The 21,383-nt window shown below is 41.1% G+C and overlaps 1 protein-coding gene across 3 annotated transcripts in view; it reads right to left on the reverse strand.

The window, feature by feature from the left end:
• Window positions 1-21,383, reverse strand: part of bcas3 (BCAS3 microtubule associated cell migration factor) — a 463,665-nt gene that overhangs the window by 422,193 nt on the left and 20,089 nt on the right. For all 3 annotated transcript variants that reach the window (XM_079559235.1, XM_079559236.1, XM_079559237.1), the window contains exons 8-9: window positions 5,283-5,390; window positions 5,074-5,150 (exon numbers count right to left, since the gene is read on the reverse strand). In XM_079559235.1, the coding sequence (XP_079415361.1) occupies window positions 5,074-5,150; window positions 5,283-5,390 (185 nt within the window). The remainder of the gene's footprint in view (window positions 1-5,073; window positions 5,151-5,282; window positions 5,391-21,383) is intronic.

The following is a 21,383-nucleotide window of genomic DNA, read 5'->3' on the forward strand; positions in this document are numbered from 1 at the left end:
TTTAGGCCCTGTCCATACGAAGTCAGGCTGAGGACCAAACACAAAGATATTTTATCAATCCAGTGAATCGTCCGTTTTGGGGTCTGTAAACGAAAAATTCCCAAACTAGGTCCCAGAGTGGAAAGATCTCAAAACGCTGTTTACATGGGGCCGTTGTTACAACGTCTCCGCAACTTTTACTGAAGCATCACATTACAGCCCCAGAGTGGTGTCTGTTATCCATAATCTAGTGACCTTAGAATGAGTTTTACTCATGGATCTATGATGGTTCTACTTCGCTCCTCTTTGCTACACACCAGTCCGTAAGCCACAGGTGAGGCCGAGTCAGTCTGTGTTTTTGGACTGACAGTAAAAGTCACTGACAGGTTTTTCTGCTTTAGTCCTGTTACGTCTGAAGAATAAACTCTCCTCCTCATCTCTTCTGTAGATCGTAAATCCTTGAATCAGTTTCATGTTCACTGTTTACATTCCACAAAAGTTTACTGCACATGCGCCCTCCCCAGCTGTGTTAGCATCACAGCGCCTCACACAGGCCTGGAAGATAAATTGCGCTGTTTTCACAGACACGGACAATGTTGAACTCACAGTGGAATAAAGTTTGTAGTTTGTCCTGTGAGAGCTTGAAAATGCTGAATGAAGCACATGAGACCACGCGATGTTAATGTAAATATGAGGAGAGAGACGGGGAAGAAGCAACAAGCGCTCACCAGCACACCAGGACTCAGTGGAGCCCGTCTTTCTCAGCCACGCCCCGCCACGCAAGCAGTAGCACACCGTTTGCATGGAAGATGTGGCGCTAGTCTGTGCTAACGCTGTTGTTGCTCCAGGCAGAAGATCTGGCCCCTTACATTCGTTCTCAATGATAACGGATCTGAGAGCCTTTCATCTGTGATTGGTTCAGTGAAAAACATATCGAGAAAAGTTTGGTTACGATTCCCAGACGAAAGTAGGAGTGGCTGGCCAGGCAACCATCGGCCTCTCTGATCTGTGGCTGATTTGATTTAGTGGCTGCCCCAAGATACTGCTGCTCCTTTGGGCCCGGAAAAGTTTTTTTTTTTTTTATATATATAGTGCCATGTAAAAACAAACTGCTTGTGCTTGCTGACAGGGCACCTATATATCTCGCAAAAAGTTTAGATTCTGTGGTGATTGTTACTTATTTTTACATCTAATCCTTTCTGACAGGCCTTTTGTATATGTTGGATTTAAGTTTTACATTTCTGCCCAAGCAGCACGGAAAGCAAGCAGCAGAAGACACAATTACTACGTGTGTCATTATGAACCTTGAACTTTCCGCCCAGGTCAGACCTAAAACGTCCAAGCCCCTATAACGTTCAAATTGGAAGCTGTAAAATGTTATTACAACAAAACCGCATATTGCCTGCCTTATATTTAGACATCAGAACGCAACAGTGTTTCAGCACATGTCTGGTCCCGTCCAAAGATGTAATTTTCTTTCATAAAAACGGTTTGTGTGTCGTTTTGGGGTGAGCAGACACGCTCCCAATGACAGGGGCAGGCTACAGAGCGGAGATGTCTGGGGCCGCCGGAAAAATAACTCAATTAAAAAATGATAGGACTCCAATACAAAAGGTCAGATCTGGAGAAGGAAATGGTCCTCAGCTCGATCGGATGCGGAGGGGAAGGTATGAGTAAGACTGGCTCTGCAAAGGTTGGTTTTAATGGAGTTATTCAATTGGGAAAATATAGGCTTTTATCATTGGTATTTTCTAATTGTGTGGAGAACATTGAAGGTCGACATCATTTAGCTGCAGTCCAGAAGCAAACTTTCATAATAGTCTCACATTTTACATATAAAGCTCCTTCCACGCACAAGAAAGCGACTATAAGCGAGCTTCAACACGGTCCACCCTTTCCTCCACATTTTCAAGGAGGACTGTAGGTTTGCATATGGACAACATACAGTTTCAGGATGATCAATCACAGTACGTGTAAAAATTCAAGTTACTGATAAATCTCGACACATTAGGTTCACAGGAATTTAAGTAAATTTAATCCATCCTATTCTGATTCAAAATGCAGTGAAAATATGAATTTTCTTTGGTTTGGATTTGTTCAATAACCTAGAACAGGTTCCCAACCTTTGTTGTCTCACATACCCCTCGAGTCTCTCATTTTTACTTGAAGTAAGTTTAAGGTGCAGCCAATCATTTACTGGTATTTATTTGTATATTGTGTTAAAACAAATAAAGCCAAAACACCCTGAAATTCAAACCTTTTACTGCAAATTATCATTACGGGGGGCTAGATGCAGGTTCGTCATTTTATACTCACTACTGCCACCTCAGGTCTTACGTGTACCTGCAGGATTTTAGAGGCAGTTGTGAACAGGTCTGGGCTCATTCTACACATTAGGACATGGCTGGAACATGCAAGGGGAGAAAAATACATAATTAAAACATTTTTAAACCCTGTATAGTCCCTTTAAGTTTTCTTTTAATATAATACTGAAGCACTGTTCAGTTTAACCTTTTTTTTTTAGATCTGAAATACTTCCAAGGGTCCCCGTACCACTGGTTGGAAACACAGACCAATACAACTAAACCCTGGGACAGTTTTGTTTGGATCTACAGCTCTAATGCAGAGGTCACCAACCTCTTTTTACCTGGTGAGCTACATTAACGTAACAAAAACATAAAGAGAGCTACCTTTGCTTCAGAAACACTTGTGTAACTATGTGGCTTAGGAGAGAGGACAACACTTAAACACAAGCCTATTCATTATCTTCTTTGTAAATGTGATTTAAGTGACTACACGTTACATTGAACTTGCGTAAAAGACTATGCATTGAGAAGTCTTCCACAGTACTTTAAATCAAACGGGGACAGTATGCAACACTTGTACGGAAAGGTCAACATTACGAACGGTTTGGTCCTTTCTCGTAGATAATGTTTCATGCCGAACACATAAAACAGGAAATATTTAGGGCTCTTTTAGTGGCCAAGCTCTAAATGAGTTATCTCGGTCTGCAAGTCAAACAATGATATCTCAGACTAGTTCCAGTTGTCGAAATCAAAGCGAGGAGGGAAGGAAAACATGTCTCTGGAGAAGTGGCTGACATTCGCCAGTGGACATCACAAGAGTTGCTTTTGTTTACGAACGCTACCTCCCAAACGGCGCTGTGAGGAGCGGGCGATTAATAACGATGACTCGGGGCCATGTCTGTGTTCCTGTGGTCCAGACGGAGATAGGAAGAGCAGCAGACAAACAGGAGACATGTTATAGAGCGGCCGGCGTAAGGTCAGTTTACTGCAGGGACGACTTAAGTGGACACAATGGGTACGTAAATACGCTCTGGCCTTTTCCCCTCACAGGATCCTCAGGACAAAACGACGGCCACGGGGAAAGGAAAGAGAAACCCCATTTCAATTTGTCTGACATGTTTTGTGATTGCCATTGTGATGACTTTATATTTGAGCACATGTGGCTAAATTCTGCATGGTAGATGGACTTGCTTTGTGCTCTTTTTGTTTTGTTAAACTGTGTTATTCTTTACTACAACACTATGAGGTTAAAGTGATAAAGTGAGTGTCTGTAAGTTTGCACTTAAAAGTTAAGGTTTACTTTATTGTCCCCGTAGGGAAATGCACGGGTGTGGTCGTGAATGTGGTGAGAACGTGTGGGGGAGTGGGTTGTAACCTGGGGACTGCTGGACAATCTAGCTTTTATCTAAAACATCGTCTCAATCCTAACAGATGGTCCAAAATGAAACAAAAAAAGTGAGTCAACACTTTCCAGTCTTTCCAATTCAGTAATTGTAAACATTCTAATTCCTATTTCAATGAATTGTCCAGCTCTAAGTTTGTTCTGCCTTGGTTCAGTCCAACCCTGGTTAAGCAACTGTTTAAATGTTTCTTTGTTTATCCCTATTTCATACTTTAAACATGACATAAGAGAAGGCTTCCTCAGGTGGTCCTTGGTGTGAAAAGCTGAAGGATCTGTACCATAAACTGTTGAAAGGGAAGGACTTGTGGGGTGGTCAGCAGACAGAGTGGTTTATGTAGAGGCTTGTGTCTATGTGGTCAGTGCATAGAGCTTGTTTTGAGAATGGGCCTCAGTATTTAGGCTCAAGACCTCACCCCAAACACACCGGCCGTGTGAGCGCTGACGCACATGAGCTCACCTAACCACAGTGTCATCGAGACGCGGGGGAGGCCACACTGGCACTGCGGCCTGGTGCTTCTCAATGGCTACACCATTCATGCTTCAATGTGGCCGTTTATATTCACAACAGATCGCTAAAATAACAATCTGAATGCATTCATAAGTTGCTCTGTGCAGGCTGGACACAGAAAAGAGCAGACAGTGCATGTATTTCCTACACAGTGTCAAAACATAGGATTGATAGTACTTTCTGAAATCTACACCTGACGAGGGCGTAGGGCGTAGGAGTTCACACTCGGATACGTCAGGGCGCAGGGATCTGGATGCTTCAAAACTATGAACTGTGCTTCAAATACTATACTGCATAAAAGATGTGATAAGCTTCACCCATAGTATCTATTAGTAAATTAACACTAATGAACATGAATTGACCAAAACAATACAGGCAAATACATTCAAAACCATCATAAGACTTTTGATATAATACAGTATAGTAAAATAGATACATTTTTATACACATTTTTGTTTACTTTATGAATGGCTGGGATTATTCTTTTTTTGTATTGTATCTATTTATTTTATTATTATTATCATTATTATTTATTTTTCATTTGTCTGTTTGTTGGTTGTAGAGTTGTTTTTCGTTTCAAAGTTATCCGAGATATCTATATGTACATTTGATATATATATATATTTTTTTGGGGGGGGGTATTATTACCCTGGGGTGGCTATGGTAAACATAAGTTTACTCAAGATCCTTGTCCTTGACTATTTGCCCCAGTATGACAATGAAGTGTACATTGATGTGTGTTTTCTGTACTTAATTTCAAAAATAATAAATACATTTTGAAATAAATACTTTATGAATGGCTTTAAAGTAAGAGCTAAATTATATAATTTGAAGAAGAATATATTTTGGCAGTGCTTAGGCTTTCCATGGTGACTTACTTGTGACAAAGAATTTCTTGGTGAAAGAGCAGCTGTCAAAGGCAGCGATCTTCTCCTGCAGACTTACCACCAGGATACTGCGGACGGAAGCAAACGGTCATCTCTCAGTGTCCGCATTTCAAACATCTTTCTAAGCAATATTTTTGCCATTTTCTAGCACACAGTCCACCTGCACAACCTGTGCAAAGCAAGAGCTCTCCGAGACGTACTGTTTGTTGCAGTGCAGGTCGTAGATGGGAGTCTTGAACTGGATGGACTTGACCATTTCTCCAGTTCTCAGGGAGTACAGGTCAGCACAACAGTACGGAGGGCTCGTCCTGGACAGAAACAGGGACAAAACATTAGAAATAGGTCGGACGCCCTCACGAAACATCAGTTAATGTGTCACTGTGTCACAAACGATATATTGCAGCCTTTCTATTAGGTCTTATTATAGCTTTGTGTATGATTTGGGACAATACATTTGCACAGGAATATGGAATAGTTCATTTGAGTGTCTTGGAGCTGACGTACAGAAAGATTTAAAATTTAGAAAGTGAATATACATCGTGGCCAAAAACCACTGATACAAACCATAAAGCGCAATATTCTAAACCATGAAGAAATAATACATCAAAATAGGTTCTACATTAGTTATGATTATACAGTCCCTTTCTTAAATAGCACTCCGTCTTTAAATCTGACAGTAAGATTTCCCCTTTCCAGCCCAGCACGGTTGCTTTGAGTGTAACCTGAGCTGCCTGAATTTATGTAGGAGAAATAGGCGTCGGGCCAAGAACGACACATTTCTCCACATTCGGCTGCTCTGTTTTTCTTCGAAGGAACTCCTACAATATTTGTTTCTTCCGTGGAAAAAAAGAAAAGAAAGAAAATCAAAAAGGCCGAAAAGGGGAAGTGCTTTGTCATGCAACACATTTAGGCCGAACCCTTCCATCAACGCAACAAAACCCCGGGGCGGGGAGTGAGGGGGGGGGGGTTTAGGCATAAATCTTAATCAGGGCCGTCCCAAGTGCCTCCTTTCCCCCTGCCTTTTAGAGGGCCTTTATTATCGGTCACTGTTTGAACGACTGCGTCACAGAAGACGGACGGATCGCCATCGCCCCCTACGCTTTGTTTGTAAAGAGAGAGGAGTGTCGCGCAGAAGAGGCCTATTGTGACGGTTTAGAGAAAAAGGCGGCTCTCCTGGTTAATCCCAATGGTTACAGCTTTTGGAACAGTAAATTCAAATGCAGGCTACACATTTAACCCATCTAAACAAGCCATGGCCCAAATAAAGCGCAGTTAAGTGTGCAATATGATAAAAGTGTGTCATCATTTTCGGTCTGTGACCCACTGAAAATAACAGGCCAGAATTCTAAAATTCTAACAATCCACTTGATACAAAAACAGACATGAAGTTCAACGTCTTAACACATTGAGTGTCGCGCTGTTTTGTGGAATTAGCTGTTGAGTGCCAACAATACAGACCATTTTCCATGATATTTGTAGCACCACAGCATATTCTATGTTATATCTATGGACACATGCTTTTTTTAAGCTCTCCGTAGGTTAAAACAGTTTAATTCTATGTGCCGCAGTTCCTGAGAAATCCTAAACTAAACCGATTTTTTTCTAGATTCTGAGATAATTTCAAACACTCTTTCTGATTTAATTCCTCTCTCCACCTCTCTCCTCTGGCACTAACATTATAGGAAGAGGCAAATGCCTAAATATATTTGTTTCAAGTCAATTTTCAACGACAACATTGTTGACACTATTGAAACACCGCGTGTTGGCGCAGATCAATTGCCTTTTATGGCGTGTGCATTTAAACAGCCTGGTTCTCAGATTGAAGACTTTAACAGGATGTTTCTCAGCTGTCCTTTGATTTCAACTATTTAGAAACTCAGAGAAACGTTCAAATCTCAATTGTTTTGATGTCTCCATGGGAAGCCGCTCTGCTTTGTCAAAGCGCTCCAGAGAGCGAGAGAGAAGTGTCGGCTTTACAGCTGTTCGCTGCGCAACACCACGCCCCCTCGGACTAAAAAAAAGAAAAGAAATGCAGAAACGCAGTAAGAATCTATTTTTTTTCCATTGATGAGACCCTGTTCCTGATACATTACACTCATTTCTCTAAACGGCAGGGATGTAACAATTCTCAGTGATACAGGGGTAGGCAAGTCTGCGTTGTGGAGGGACGATTTTCATCATCGCCAAAACACCAAGGGCCAAACCTCACCATTGTAGCCTTTTTTCTGCAAATGCCAACGTTTTACATCAGTGGTTCTCAGGTGGTCCGGCTTCGAGAGCCAACATTACCTTAATGACAAGTCGCGTCACAAATAAAACTGTCATTTGTCATATATCGTATAAAATATTGTATTTTCCACACACGTTTTGTTTGTGAAATATTGATGAAAACAAAACTCTGTTAGTGTTTCTGTGCAGTTTCAGATGGAAAATAATGAATAAATGTTCCCTTTAGACCCGCGACCCACTTTTGAGTCCGAACCCACCAGTTGAGAATCACTGTTTTATATTATATATGACCAAGTGGGATGTTCTGTCAGGACATTTTTAAATACTGACACTATTTCTGGCATTTAATGTAGTTTAAATGTAGTTTAAATGTTTTACCTCTTATTTGCATAAGAATGTTGGGGGCCAGAGGTTCTGTGCTGGAGGGCCGGATTTGGCCCTGTGAATAATGAAAATTATTCACTGGAAGAAAAAAAAATCAATTGTATTCCATGTTCAGCACATTAAATGTATTGAATCAAATCAAAATTGTGAATGGTTCAATCCCTACTAAACACAGCACGGACCCAATTCACAAAGCACTGCACTCTCATTTTTAGGAGACGGCGTGCACGCCACAAACTGGAGTCATGTTATGAAGAGTCAAAGACATTTACTGTTTTATCAACTGAGGAAAAAACTGTAATATGGCAGATATTACAAACAATAATCTTCACAAAGATTATACATCTTTACAAACAATAATCAGGTTCAAGCTTTCCTGTTTGGAGATTCAAAAACACGCAGTTTAAAAATAGTTTAATCAGCTTGTGCTGAGAGATAATATTTTTTTTATTTCATGTTGATAAGCCTTATTACAGAGACATAAACCATACACCGAGACTATTTGAGTTGGGCAATCCAACCATTTCATTCTGAACTCTCCGCCAACTCATTATCAAAAAAATGCTAAGTGCAATACATAACAAATAAACCAACGGAGGTTTCACAATGTAAAATCCTGGAGCTACAGTGACCCGGCGGCAGAGTTTACATTTCTTAGCTAATGTTAATCTCTGGACAACGTTCGCAAGTTCCCCACAAAATGGCAGACTTCTGGGATAACATTCAATGTGATTCCAAACTCTATATAAGACGTTAAGAATGCTCTAACGTCATTTGAACGCAGCCTATTGAAAACCGAGCCACGTACAAAATGCCATTGTTGGCCCTTGTTGGTGCGGCCCGATATTGCCGTATAGTGCTTTCCTTCATTGGATTTGTGTTTTTGCTCGATGCAGAAGATGGAGTAGGTGCCGCAGACAAAGTTCTAAGCCGCTCGTACGTGACAGGCCGACATCTGCCGACATTTCCAAAGACGACACTCAAGCCAGCGCCGCGTATCGAGGCCTACAGCCATTATGACGAATACAAACATTTCACTTGACAATAATTTACTTTCAGGCGGCTGCGCCATCGATTTCGGCATTAACAGAGTTCGATCAATCCAATTCGGGGCCCTAAACTGAAAAAATGGGCTCTCTGCAATTGATTCTAATAGGCCATGATAACCCGGTGCAACAGAACAGCGCTGCAATTGTTTGGCGTTTGCAGTTTTTTAACAAATGACCCGCCCCTAATGGAGGCACGGCGGGGTCGCGGGTAATGGGATTTGCCGGGGAGGGGCGAGGGTTGAAAGCCGGGCTAAATCTTCATTACAGTTACGGATAAAGGGGAGATGTCATGGCGGGCGCATGCGGAGGTGACGCCGGAGAGCATCGGACCACATCAGTAACAGGAAAAACGACCGGGAACATATTAGATCAATGTGTCAATGGCTATTACTCACTGGACAGGACACCAGGGCGAAGAGGGGAGGGGCAGGACGCGGCGGGGACACGGCTGCTTGCTGTCCCTGATTAGCACTTACGAGGAACCTTGTTGTAAAATCTCACCGTTGTTTTATCTGTCGCTTATTGTTTATTTGATGAGCACAGATGGCACAACAAACGCGCAGAGAGCAGGTCTGAAATCTGACCACATTCTATTCACTTTGTCATTCCCACTGTCGCCTGTAGAGGGAGCTCCAGGTGAAATCCGGAGCCCTGTGTCTCGGACTTTACTGAATCATCATTGCAGAGACTTTATTTGACATTAAGTGCAGAGGAGAATGTTTTTAAGCCTATGTTATGCAGGATATGTCCACATCTGTGCCCAATTCAGTATTTTTTTTTTCCAAGGTTGGCGAGCAGGCCCAGAAGAGGACACGTAATGCATTTTAAATTGACGAATCAAACATGGAGTGGCAGTTTTAGAATTTGTGTAGAATCTATCATTAAAAAGGGCATTCATTACTGTTATTCAACTTAAACTGTGAAACTAATATGATAGACTCATTACATGCAAAGTTACATATGAATAGCCTTTAGCTGTAACAATTTTGATTATTATAGCTCAGCTTGTAAAATCCCCAAATTAAAAACCTCAATATTTTGAAAATATATTTTTGATTATATCTAATATTATTTTTTAAGTCTCAAAGAAATCTGTGCAGTGGAAATAACATCTCCAAGTACAAGTACCACACTGGAAGATTTGGATCATCAGTGGTGAGGTTGTAGAATAAGGACTTGAAAGGGTGATCGGATCTTATCTTATTTTATCATATTTTATTTTAAATCTCATGAAAGTGTTTTTAATAATAATGTTTTCAGTGTCATTTCTTGCTAATATTCAGTCTTTGACTGCAAGCATGAATTTGAAATAAACTTAAAAACTTAAAAATGGACTATCATCAATCATCATCAACCTTTGTTGCAGACTCGAGGTCCAGTTAAAACAAAAACAAACACACAACAACATTTAAAGCAGACAACTGTACCAGTGTCGCCACAGTTCAGACTGGTATATAAGCCATAATCATCAAAATTATAACAAACAAAGGCTTGATATATGTCACTTTGCACGTCATGAGTCTGTATCATATATTAGTTTCACATTTTAAGTTGATTACAGAAATACATTTTTAACAATATTCTAATTTTCCAAGTTTCACCTGTACAACCAACAGTTTTCAAAGATTTAGTTTCATAAGAGTAAGTCTATTAAGCCCATTAACCGTTAACAAACCTAAACTGCGTCTGTCACAGCACCATCGATATGTCGTCCCATTATACCACTGTACCAGGATGTCAGCATAGCTAATTTTCTCAGTTACCTTAAAGACCCTATACCTGATTTATTTGATTGCAAACAATGAAAGGGGAAGCCACTAAATTAAAATAGCAGCTGTGGTCCAAACTCATTCGTAACTTTCCTAACATCTTTGTAGCATCCAAATTCTTTACAGGGACACGTTTATAGGCAGATTTCACAACAGCACGTCTCATGCTCCCTGAACCACTCGTTCCCAATGTGAGCCCCATGCATCCCGGCTTAGTCAGCGTGGAACATGCCTGTGCATCAGGGAAGAAGGAGTCTATTGAAGGAATAACCTGGTCATTGAGGATGTTCAGGATGTCAGCTGATTCTCTGGGCTCATAGTGCTGCTTGAACCTAGACATGACCAAGAACAGTTAGTTTTGGTCAGTCAGCTTAAATGTACATGGACGTGAAATATCAATGCTGAGGTGCCCAAAGTAAAGAGACAATCATGCCAAATACGACCACTTTAAGTTGATGAACTTGGCTAAATGTGGTGATGCGGGTCGGTCATACGCGCCATCGCTCCACTCGGACTTTCCCCCGGACTCCCCTCGCACCTCACAAACACACTTCCTTGGTTATTCCTGTATCTTTACTACCCTGTAACAAATTAGAAAACCCTTCATTTAATCTGCCTTCAAGACCACAAGCGAAACCTAATCATACAGACGACACTTTACGGACGCCATAAAAGCTATAACAACCGCTGCATGTCTGACTATATTTAAAAATTATTAAAATTACAGTCTCCGCTTCCTCTGTGTCCATGGGCCCCCACATATGTTTTTCAGATTTTGGGGGTTATCCAATGATCACTTTCCCTTTTGGCTGCACGCGCTGGAGCGAATATGCAGCGCTTTTAAGAAAGTGACTAAACCGGGGCTTCACAAACCACAGAACTTGGCGCGGCGGTGGAGGGACGGAAACCTAGAGGCAGAATTAAAAGCCAAGCAAATGAATGTGTTTACAAGGAAAGGCACGTCACCACATTTCGAACCGAGGGTGCGAGATTTTACAAGAGCCCAGAATATAGACGGCTATTACACGCTGTGGAAAGCCTAAACAAATAGTGGCTTTATAGAAAGACACCAAAAGTGGGAAGGAAAAGAAATGCATTGATAATATATATAGAGTAGACGAGCGTTAAGGCAGGATAAAAGTAGCTCTACACTGGAGGACTAAAGCAGCCCGGAGGAAACCTATGCAGAACATGAAAACTCCACACAGAAAGGCCCCGTCCAGGTGGGAATCGAACTCGGGACCTTCTAGCTGTGAGGCACGAGCGCTAACCGAGCGCTGTTCAGCTTATGTTAAGAGAGTGTACGATGGCCTCTACTGTAGCGACAGTAAATTAGGACTCAACCAGCAGTAGACCAAGAGCTGTCTTGTTGTCTTACAGGTTTAAAACACAGGGCAGGGCCATGTCATAGAATATCATTTCCATGTGCACTACAGCTGATTTTGACAAGAGCCAGAATCAGGGGCAGGCAGAGATTAAGGGAAACCAAAATGTATAATGTTTTGTCTATGGAATGAACACATTGTCCTGTGAGTGAAATATTCCTGGATCACGAGCTGCCATCATTTCTTCTACTGTTCTTCCTCATTGTTCTACGTGAATATGAGGCCCTTCTTTGTCAACTGCATTGATGAAACAGCGGCACAAATACCATTCAATTACCATGTGATGCTCGATGCACATGCAGTACGTTAGGGGCGTCTCAGACAGCCCATGAGGCTAACCTCAGTCAAGTTAACCTTTGATTATTACAAAAATGACTGTTTTAAAGAGACTTTACGGAGTTTACAAATGTTAAAATTATCTATTTTCATTTTTTCACCACAACTGCCTCTAAAATCCTGCACTGTCACTCAAAAAGGTGCTGTCATGCATGAGTTTAATATAGAAGGTGCAGTTACATGTATGACCTGAGGTGGCAGTAGTGAGTATAAAATGGCTAACTTACATCAAGCCAATTTTAATGAATTTGTCTAATAGGCTATGATTTTAAAGTAGTTTGCCAAGTCGCAGTTATATCGCCAAATTTTCCTCGTTTACGTAGTGATTCAAATTTCAGGCCCTATAAAAAACATAAAACATAAACATCACATAACACCTTATTTGCATAAGAACGGCTCCTTTTTGCAGCCATTAAGGAACACAGACATAGATTTGTAGTAGCAGTTTTTTACTGAAGTTTCCGAGTACTTCTTCCATTTAACCAAGGCCAATTTACAACGGGGGGGAACTCCTGCCAACATCCAGCGAGTCACATCCAGGGCACCGCACCAGCGACTGGAGACTTGGCAGAAAAAGAGAAAGCCGTCTGTAAAAAGTTTTCAAACAACGTGACAAAATCCGAAACAAAGAAGAGAGTGGTCACAGTATTTATGAGGAAACGCAGCGCTCTCAAGTGTTCGATGGGAAATTAATGACAGGCCGTTAACATATTGTACTCTGTGCGCTTTGGAAATGCTTCTTCCACTCTCTAATCCAGACGCAGGGAAAGTTTTATACAGATTGTGTTGATTTCATGGGGGAAAATTTGAAAATATTGCTCTGGTGTTGGGCCAGTTTTCTCTTTAAGGAAAATGTAAAAAGGGTTGTCTTTTTCATTCTCGAGTCACAACATTTCCACCAAATGTCGCACCTAAAGACTTCAAAGTTTCTTGCACTACAGCTTTGTAACTGAGCTTTTAACCACCAAAACTTAGGGGAGATTTGAATTTCAACGTATTCTTTCCGTCAGAGCACCTATTCAAAGACGGCCAAAATCCAGTCTAAAATGTTTCTTATCGGATATACCAACAAAATAAAGTCATCAAATTCATTTCAATGTATTACAGAGATACATGCTGCCTGAATCCTAAATGTTTAATCAGTTCCTTCATTCTTTCTCATTGAGTCAGAAGTCCCTGAACCTTTCACACACCTACACACACACCCGCATTTTAGCTGCAGCCCTTCAGTTTCCCAGTGCCGTCTGCTGCCTGTTGTTTTTTTTAATGTTTTGGAGCTTGTTCTCGCGCACACAACAAACGGCGACCACATCAGAGAGAGCCGGGGCCTGGAAGGAGCTGCAGGCTTCAGGAGCGGCATAACGAGGGTAAAAAGTTCAGCCTCTCTCCCGCTCTCGTCTCGCTCTTACACATATTTTACCATTAGTGCCGGGGTATACAGAGGGTCTGAAGGGACCACTTTAGGGAAACACAAGCCCCTGCTGTACGCAACATGGTACATTTGCAAATAGACAGACGGTACGATATGAATATTCATAGTCATACCTCATTTCATTATAGATGTTTTTACTGGTGAGAAATACCTAAATCAAAAGTGTCTGTACTGTGAGTGTCTCACCTCAGGACAGACTTTTAGCTTTGTCAGGAGTGAGACCTGCTTGAATTGAGCTTCAGTTCCTATATTAAGTATGGCGCAGGTTTACATGTCCGTTTCAAGACATTTATCATTTCTGTGGTTTAACATAGTGTAAGATGATGTTTTGTGGTCACTGGATGTATATCCGACACCACAAAAAGCAGAAACTTTACTAAATATGAGTTAGCATTTAGCTCAGAGGACACTTTTATACAGCAGCACTTATTTAACCTCTTGCCCCCCCTCCTTAACCAAGTGCATTTTCTATAGTTCAGCATCACCCAAATCTAAATCTCTTGACTGGAGAGTTTACAGCCTAAAGGCCTTAGTTGAAAGCTGAGACCTACAAAACTGATCTATGCAGATCTTTTTCCTTGTGTTGTTGTCACTTTTTTACCTTATTTTTCATAGCATTTTTGCCACTTTTTTCTTGTTCATTGGTTGCTTTTATGTTGCAAGTTCAGCCTCGTTTACTTCTCGCTTTTGTCGCTGTTTTGACGCTTTTTCCAAGAAGCTTTTAGATTTGGGTAATGCCAAACTGGGGGAAAATGTGATTGGTTCAGGTGGGAGTTATATTAAGATAATGATTTCCCATTAGGCTTTGACATCACCTAAACGTGATGGTTGACGACAGCTGAAAACATCTGGATCGTTCGATGTTTGATGGCTAAATGTGTTATAGAAAAACACATTAAAAGGCTAACGGACTAGCCAACGTGCTAACTGTCTGCAGGATCAAACCCTGCCTCTCCTGTATTTCTACGGCTGAATGCACCCTTTGAAAAGTTTTATTCCGCTGCAGGTGTTTAGCTGGTCATTAGGGCCTGTTGGGTCTATGTACACCTACAGCTTATAGAAACAGGCTAAAGCATGCGGGCAAACAGGTGAAAGCCAGTGAATTTTAAACTGTTAGTTGTGGTCCAAACTCCTTCCTAACTTAATGCATTTCTAACATCTCCATTCTTTACAGGGATGAGTTCATGAGCGCGATTCACAGCTTTCAGGTAGCAAAAAAAAAAATTCAAGTTTTGTCCCTGGGTTTATACGATTTGATAATAGAACTTCCATATTGTAATAAAAGTCTAGAATAACCTTTTAAATTCACAGTCCCAGTGTGTATGACTATAACAGTGGTAACACATCTCCTCTTTGTAAAGCGACTGGGGACTTTCTGAACATGGCGCCATAAATCCCGCTCTCCCACTTCCTTCTGACGGCGGTAAAGTGGATATTAATATTCATTACCTAAACCGTAGCTTGCATTAGAGCCAATTTTAGCCATTTTAGCGGCGCGTGCCAATTTTCTGTCCGACTTAAGTGGAAGCACTTGACACAAGAAACATCTGGTCACGTTTGCTCTCGAGGCCTGACGTCCCGGTGCTCAAATGGATATAAAGATGCTCATATTATCCCCCCAACATAAGGGACTGGGCTAGATAACGCAATAAAGGAAGTTGACAGACAGACGCCATCTTTGTTTGAGTCATTTCGCAGCCTTTGGGAGACATTAGCATTAGCCGCGTTTTATCTCCACATGAGGATACTTATGTGGTAATGGTGTTTCTTCTACTGCATAAATAAATATACGCAGCTTTTACCACCATAAAGCCACTTTGAGTCAATAGCCACATTGGCACAATATAGAAACAGATCGACACAAGGCTGCAATTGTTTTATCTACTACATTGGACCGTAGCAGAGTGGTTAGCATTGTTATCTCACAGCTAGAAGGTCCCAGGCCTTTCTGAGTGGAGCTTGTATTTACTCCCACAGCTCTGACTACAAATCGAGCTCATGATCGGGAGATGGTGCTGCACTGAAGGACATGGCAGATGAAGGCTCTTTACTTGTTTTTGTTTTGTTTACGAACGACAAAAGAATTCTACATAGTCGTCCAAGCTCATTCCTAACTTAATGCATTTCGAACTTCCCAATTCTTCACATGGATGAGATTGTACAAGTTTCACAACTTTTCAGGAGCAATATAGGCTTTAGAATCCGTCTTCACAAATGTCTGCTTTTATAAAATACAAAACAAATTTTCCTCCACTAGAAAGAAAATCAGGAACTGGGCTTTAATAGCAACTCAAAGTATATTATGGCAAAAGAAATTGATAACTGAAGTACTTGTGTTTTAACTGAAAACAGTGAGCTTGTCTGTATTAGTGTCTGAAAATGTTTGTCGGATTTGATCACGACTCCTTGTCCTTGACCCCAGGCAGAGTATCTGAAGCAGAAAAATAAACAAACAAAAACCTCATGACATCAACAAGTGGGGATGGGGCAGACAGGATTATTCAAACACAACTGCGGGTCTGTATTTGATGCGGGAGCGACATTAAAACAAGGTTCAAAGCCACACCGAGTCAGTTTAACGCAGCGTGGGGCCCTTTTGAGCAACAGGATCAGGCGAGAGTTTGTCCCCGACTGCACAAAGGCATTAACTGCTTTGACCGACGAGGCCCGGGTTAGGCGCAGGTTTGCAAAGTCACCCTCGATCAGTCAGGCTGTCGGCTCTGTTTACACACACACTTCCAGCTCCACTGACGGCCATCGGACTTCCTACTCCGAGCGGGGAAAACTGACGAGGCAGAACCCATTTTCACTGACATAGAGCAGAGCTGTACAGTCCAAATAAACTGTGGAGAGGAGCCGGAGCCTCTGTGCAGAGAGGCGGAGGGGGGGGGGGGGGGAGGGTGAGGGACGGAGAGAGGGAGAGAGGAGGAGGTCAAATGCTCCGTGTTTCCTAATCATTTAAAACATATAGAATAGGGGTCAGAAATACCCTGGAAAAAAATTAAAATCTAAAATCTCTGTGGGTCTTTTCTGGTTAAATAAAGATCCAATGAAAAACAGGCTTATTCGTCAATCAATTATATATCAACTAAAGAAGGATTACAAATAGTTTTTTTTATGCTTTCCCCTGATTATAATAATGTTATCCTAATATTAGGGCTGTGTGTCGCTCAATTTCTTTTTTTCAAATAATAATAACAACTAGAAATGCAATGGCTGCGCCATTGCGATTGACTGCGGAATTGCGGGAAGCGAATGCAGAAATTGCATAAACTGTTCAAATTGCATAAATTGCTTGATTTGCATAATCTGATTTGCATAAACTGGTAAAATGCATGAATGGATTAATTTGCATAAATTATGTAAACTACATAAACGCTTTAAAATGCATAAATCCTAAATGGCATAAACTCTTAAGTTGCATAAACGCTTTAAAATGCATAAACTGGTTAAATCCCATAAAGTGGTTACTTTGCATAAATTATTAATGTTGCATAAACTTTTAAATTCCATAAACTGGTCAAACTGTTGAAATGGCCTCAGTGCTTGATTGGCAGAAGCTGCACAAATGGCTGAAAGTCCTGGAGTCTCCCCATTGGCTGGATTCCCACATACACACCAATGCAAAAATTTCAAACTCTCGTATAAAAAAACTGGAAAACTGCAGAAGGCCAATTTTTTCTCAAAACCCACAAGTTGCAGAAGCTGAACATGCACAAAGTGCAGAAATTGCATAAAATGCAGAAAAAAGTGCAGAAAAGCATGGATTTGCGGCAGCCCCATTATAAGTCAATGGGAAAAATCTCCGACATTTTGGCCGATAGCGGAAAAAACCGTAAGTTGCAGAAGTCCCAAAAGTAATAGCACCCTTCTCCTCAACATGCGGAACGTTTTGATGCATAACTTGCATAAATTGCACAAAGCATGAAGGTGCTGAAAGCTCTAGAAAATCGGGAAAAAGATGGAAGAGGAATAATAATAAAGAACATGAAAACCAATAATTGACTGCGGAAGAATTCCGCAGTCAATCAATGATCCGTATTTGACAGATTCGATGTTTTGGTCAGTGGTCGGCAACAGCTGATGAAACCAGGCCTCGAACGCTGTTTTAGAAAATGACCGATCTACGACAGCGCCAGGGAGGGCATGTCCTGTTTGTGAACATTGTTTTTTGCCGATCATAGAACTATTATTATTTATTTAAAACATTAAATTGTCTACCACAGTCCCCGGCCGTGACGTCATCGCCATCTCTCGTATTGCAATTATCTGCAATTAATGTTTTAACATAAATATTCAGGGTTAGGGGTTACATTACCCACTCTGTACAAGATGCACTGATACTGGGATGTAATTTAGGTTTTAATTTATTAATTTAATTGAATTCTAACCGAGGACTGTTAACCCACACCAACTGCCAACAGGAACCATTTGAAATTTGCTTTAAAGGGATATTTCAGGATTATTGACATAGGGCCTCATTTCCTAGTTATCCAGAGTGTTGCTGATACCTGGATATATTTATTTTGTAAGTCATGTAGTTCTTATATTTGAAGAGTTAGGTTAGGCTAGTGCAAGGCTAGCGCATTTCTACGATATCAGCTATTGATAGTGATTTGCCTCAGGTGCACTGTGGAGCGGGTCAGACTGTTTTTAATGCGGGCTAGTTGATATCGAAATATCCCTTTAAGATCATTGCAATGTCATGTGCATGCTCATTAAGGCTGAATCAAAACTGCAATTTCAAGGTTAATTGAACTTTGTGTTTTGGTCATTATCACTGTGTTAAATATATAGATATCATGCAATATCTGGTGTAATTATTTCAAGAGGTGTAATGAAGCGTAAACGAGTAAAACAATAGGAGTCAGGAGTGGTCCGTACATCAGCAACATCATCAATATTTCCTGTGAGAATCACTTCTCGCTCCAACGACAGACCTAATACGTCTCTTGGCTCCTGCAACAGTAAATCCCGCCAAGTCTTTAGAGCCAACTACACACCGGTCTGCTCCAGCTGAAAGTCCAAACCACTGTCAGAGACTTACCTCACACAAAGAGCGCGACGTTTAGCCAACATCAACCTCAAACTACTCACGGCACAGATATCACTGACACGAGCTCCGAGACCCAATCAAACTGTCGCACAACACCTTTCTTTTTTTTCTTTTTTGGCAAATGATGAATTTGTTAATTGATTTACGATATAATTATTTCAAGATTGAGTTTGCGCGGCAGGAGAATTAACATTTGAGAGAAGCTGAAATATGAACTGCTAAAGTAAAGGATTCAAAACATTCATTTGGATAACTCAACATCATCTTACTTTAATAATTAAAAATCATGTCTATGTTGTGCCTAGAGTGCGCTCTGCAGGCAGGAGTGGGTATGACATGTTATGAAACAGTGAAAACAAGCTTTCACTTTCAGCTAATGCCATGCTAGCATATTGGCGGTGCCGTGTGCCTGTATTTTTACTCAAGTACAGGGTTTCCAGCTTTTACAGGCTAAATTCCAAGACTTCATGGACACAGAGGTGCTGCATTTCATAGCTCATAAGAATTGTAGCCTTTGCGATTCACTAATTGCAACTTGACTTTCAAACCGGCCGTATAGCGAGGAGAGTGTAGGATAGAAAGCATCACTTTTCCAAATCCTCTTAATCCGGTGGCTCGCTTTAAACAAAAGCCGGGCGATTTTCCCTTTAATACACTTTGCAGGCGGGACACATCCGGTCGCGGTGCAAAAGCTGTCGGTAAAGTGCACTGAGACACCAGGAGCTTAGCGCAACAATGGCTTTCGGATACATAACACGTGTTGCAAATCGGAGTGGAGGAAATGCGCCTGGAGCATGTATTTAATGACCTTTGCCATTATTGTATTACGCTGTGATTAAGCGGCTTTTAATACAGAGACGCTACACTCTCACTGGGGTCAGATTGAGGCACCTTTTAAGCACTTTTATTGTGCATGTTTGAGCTTTTACAATAGGCCCGTGCAGGGCATTTTGGTGGCAGTTAAGGGAGGCTGTAACTCAGGATTATGTTTGAGAGATGCATAACTTGCTCGTGGAGTGTGCACGATCTACTAACGAACCAACTTCAGGTTCTCTTTCATTACATCCATAAATCTCCTCTTTGGGCCTTCTCCAGGCGTCCCGTTTCCTGGCAGCTCTAACCTCAGCATCCTTCTACCTATGCAGTCACTGTCTCTCCTCTGTACATGTCCATGCTTCAAACTCAACGTGTGATTCTATTAAGTCCAAACTCCACACAATGTGCGGTTGCTGCTCGAGGAAGCAGCAGTCTTTTCCATTAATAAGAATCATGCCAATAATTGAGAGTAATCATAGATTTAGTCACAGTTTGATTGCATTTGGATTAATTGCACTGCCCTAAGAACAAATGTCCTCTCTATGGCACCATCTTTAAACTCTTTACTTTGATCCTCTGACAACTGTACACCTTGCTGTCTACTCCTACCACAAGCTGAAATTAAATGTCCAGTGTTATCCCAAATGGATTTTACAAGCTTTTTAAAAAAGGTTATTAGGATTTCCTTCATAAACAAAAGATCTGGAGTTATTTACATAGCTCAGAACTCACTGTTCCAACCAACTGACGTCATGCTTTTCCAAGCAGTGCACCTCTGGGTTTTCAAAAGACTTGCACGTACTTTCATTTACTTTCCATTCATAAACATTATTATAAGATGTGAAATGCCGAAGGGCCCAAAGTATTTTGATGTGTAACATTATGAGGCTGCACAATTCATTGCAATCAAATCTAAAAGTACCAAACAGCAAATTTCAAAGACTGCAGATAATGTACAGTAATGGTCCTTTAAAACTACAAATAATCTAGAAGGATTTATCGTTTCTAAAAGCTGCCAAAGCTGTAGTTTACCTAGACTCCACATGTTTTCTTTACAAAGACGCGAACCAGGGACTTGCCATTATCTCGGGGAGTTTTGTTGGGTGTGATTGACAGGTGGATAAACCAATCAGAGAAATACAGGGTCCAACACACCATAGCTTACCTCCAACTGCAAAGATGTGTTATTTTACATCGAAATCACATAGAAGACAAAGATACAGCTGCATCTTGTGTCAAATCAGCAAATTTACCACAAATGTCTACAATTACAAGGGAGAGGCACTATGATGTAAATATATATACCGCTGTGTCTGTGATAGGATCAATAAAAACATATGGGATATGACCGGCTGCGTTCAGATTCTCTCAAATGTTGATACTTATTTCAAATGTGCATGGTAAACAGAATCTTTATGTTTACCTTGTTTGTAAGTAGTTTTTTTTTCTATTCCCAAAATCAAAGAATGTGGTCCTGAGCGTGTCTCAATCCTGATTCCATAGTGTTACGTGTTGATTGTGTTTGACATCTTTAGCCCGAAAATGCCGTTCATGCCAAACCCATTTCCACAGATTGTACTATGTTTTGTGTTTGGACACAAAGGTGTAGAAGTTTCCACAGAGGGCTGTAGTGAATGACATCTCTGCAGCAAGTTTCGCATCAGTACAGAAAGACATGCATGGTTCCTCTGGAAGCTAAAGTTTGGTCATGTAAAATCCCAGGCCTATGTTTAAACTTGTCAGGTGATTTTTGAACGCCTCGCTCTGCGTTGTAAATGATGCCGCTCTTAATGAAAACTTGGAAATCGCCCACTATGTTGATTTGTGCCAGATGCGCTGGAAACG

Source organism: Gobius niger, assembly GCF_951799975.1.
Source record: "Gobius niger genome assembly, chromosome: 1".
In the NCBI taxonomy this organism is placed as follows: Eukaryota; Metazoa; Chordata; class Actinopteri; order Gobiiformes; family Gobiidae; genus Gobius; species Gobius niger.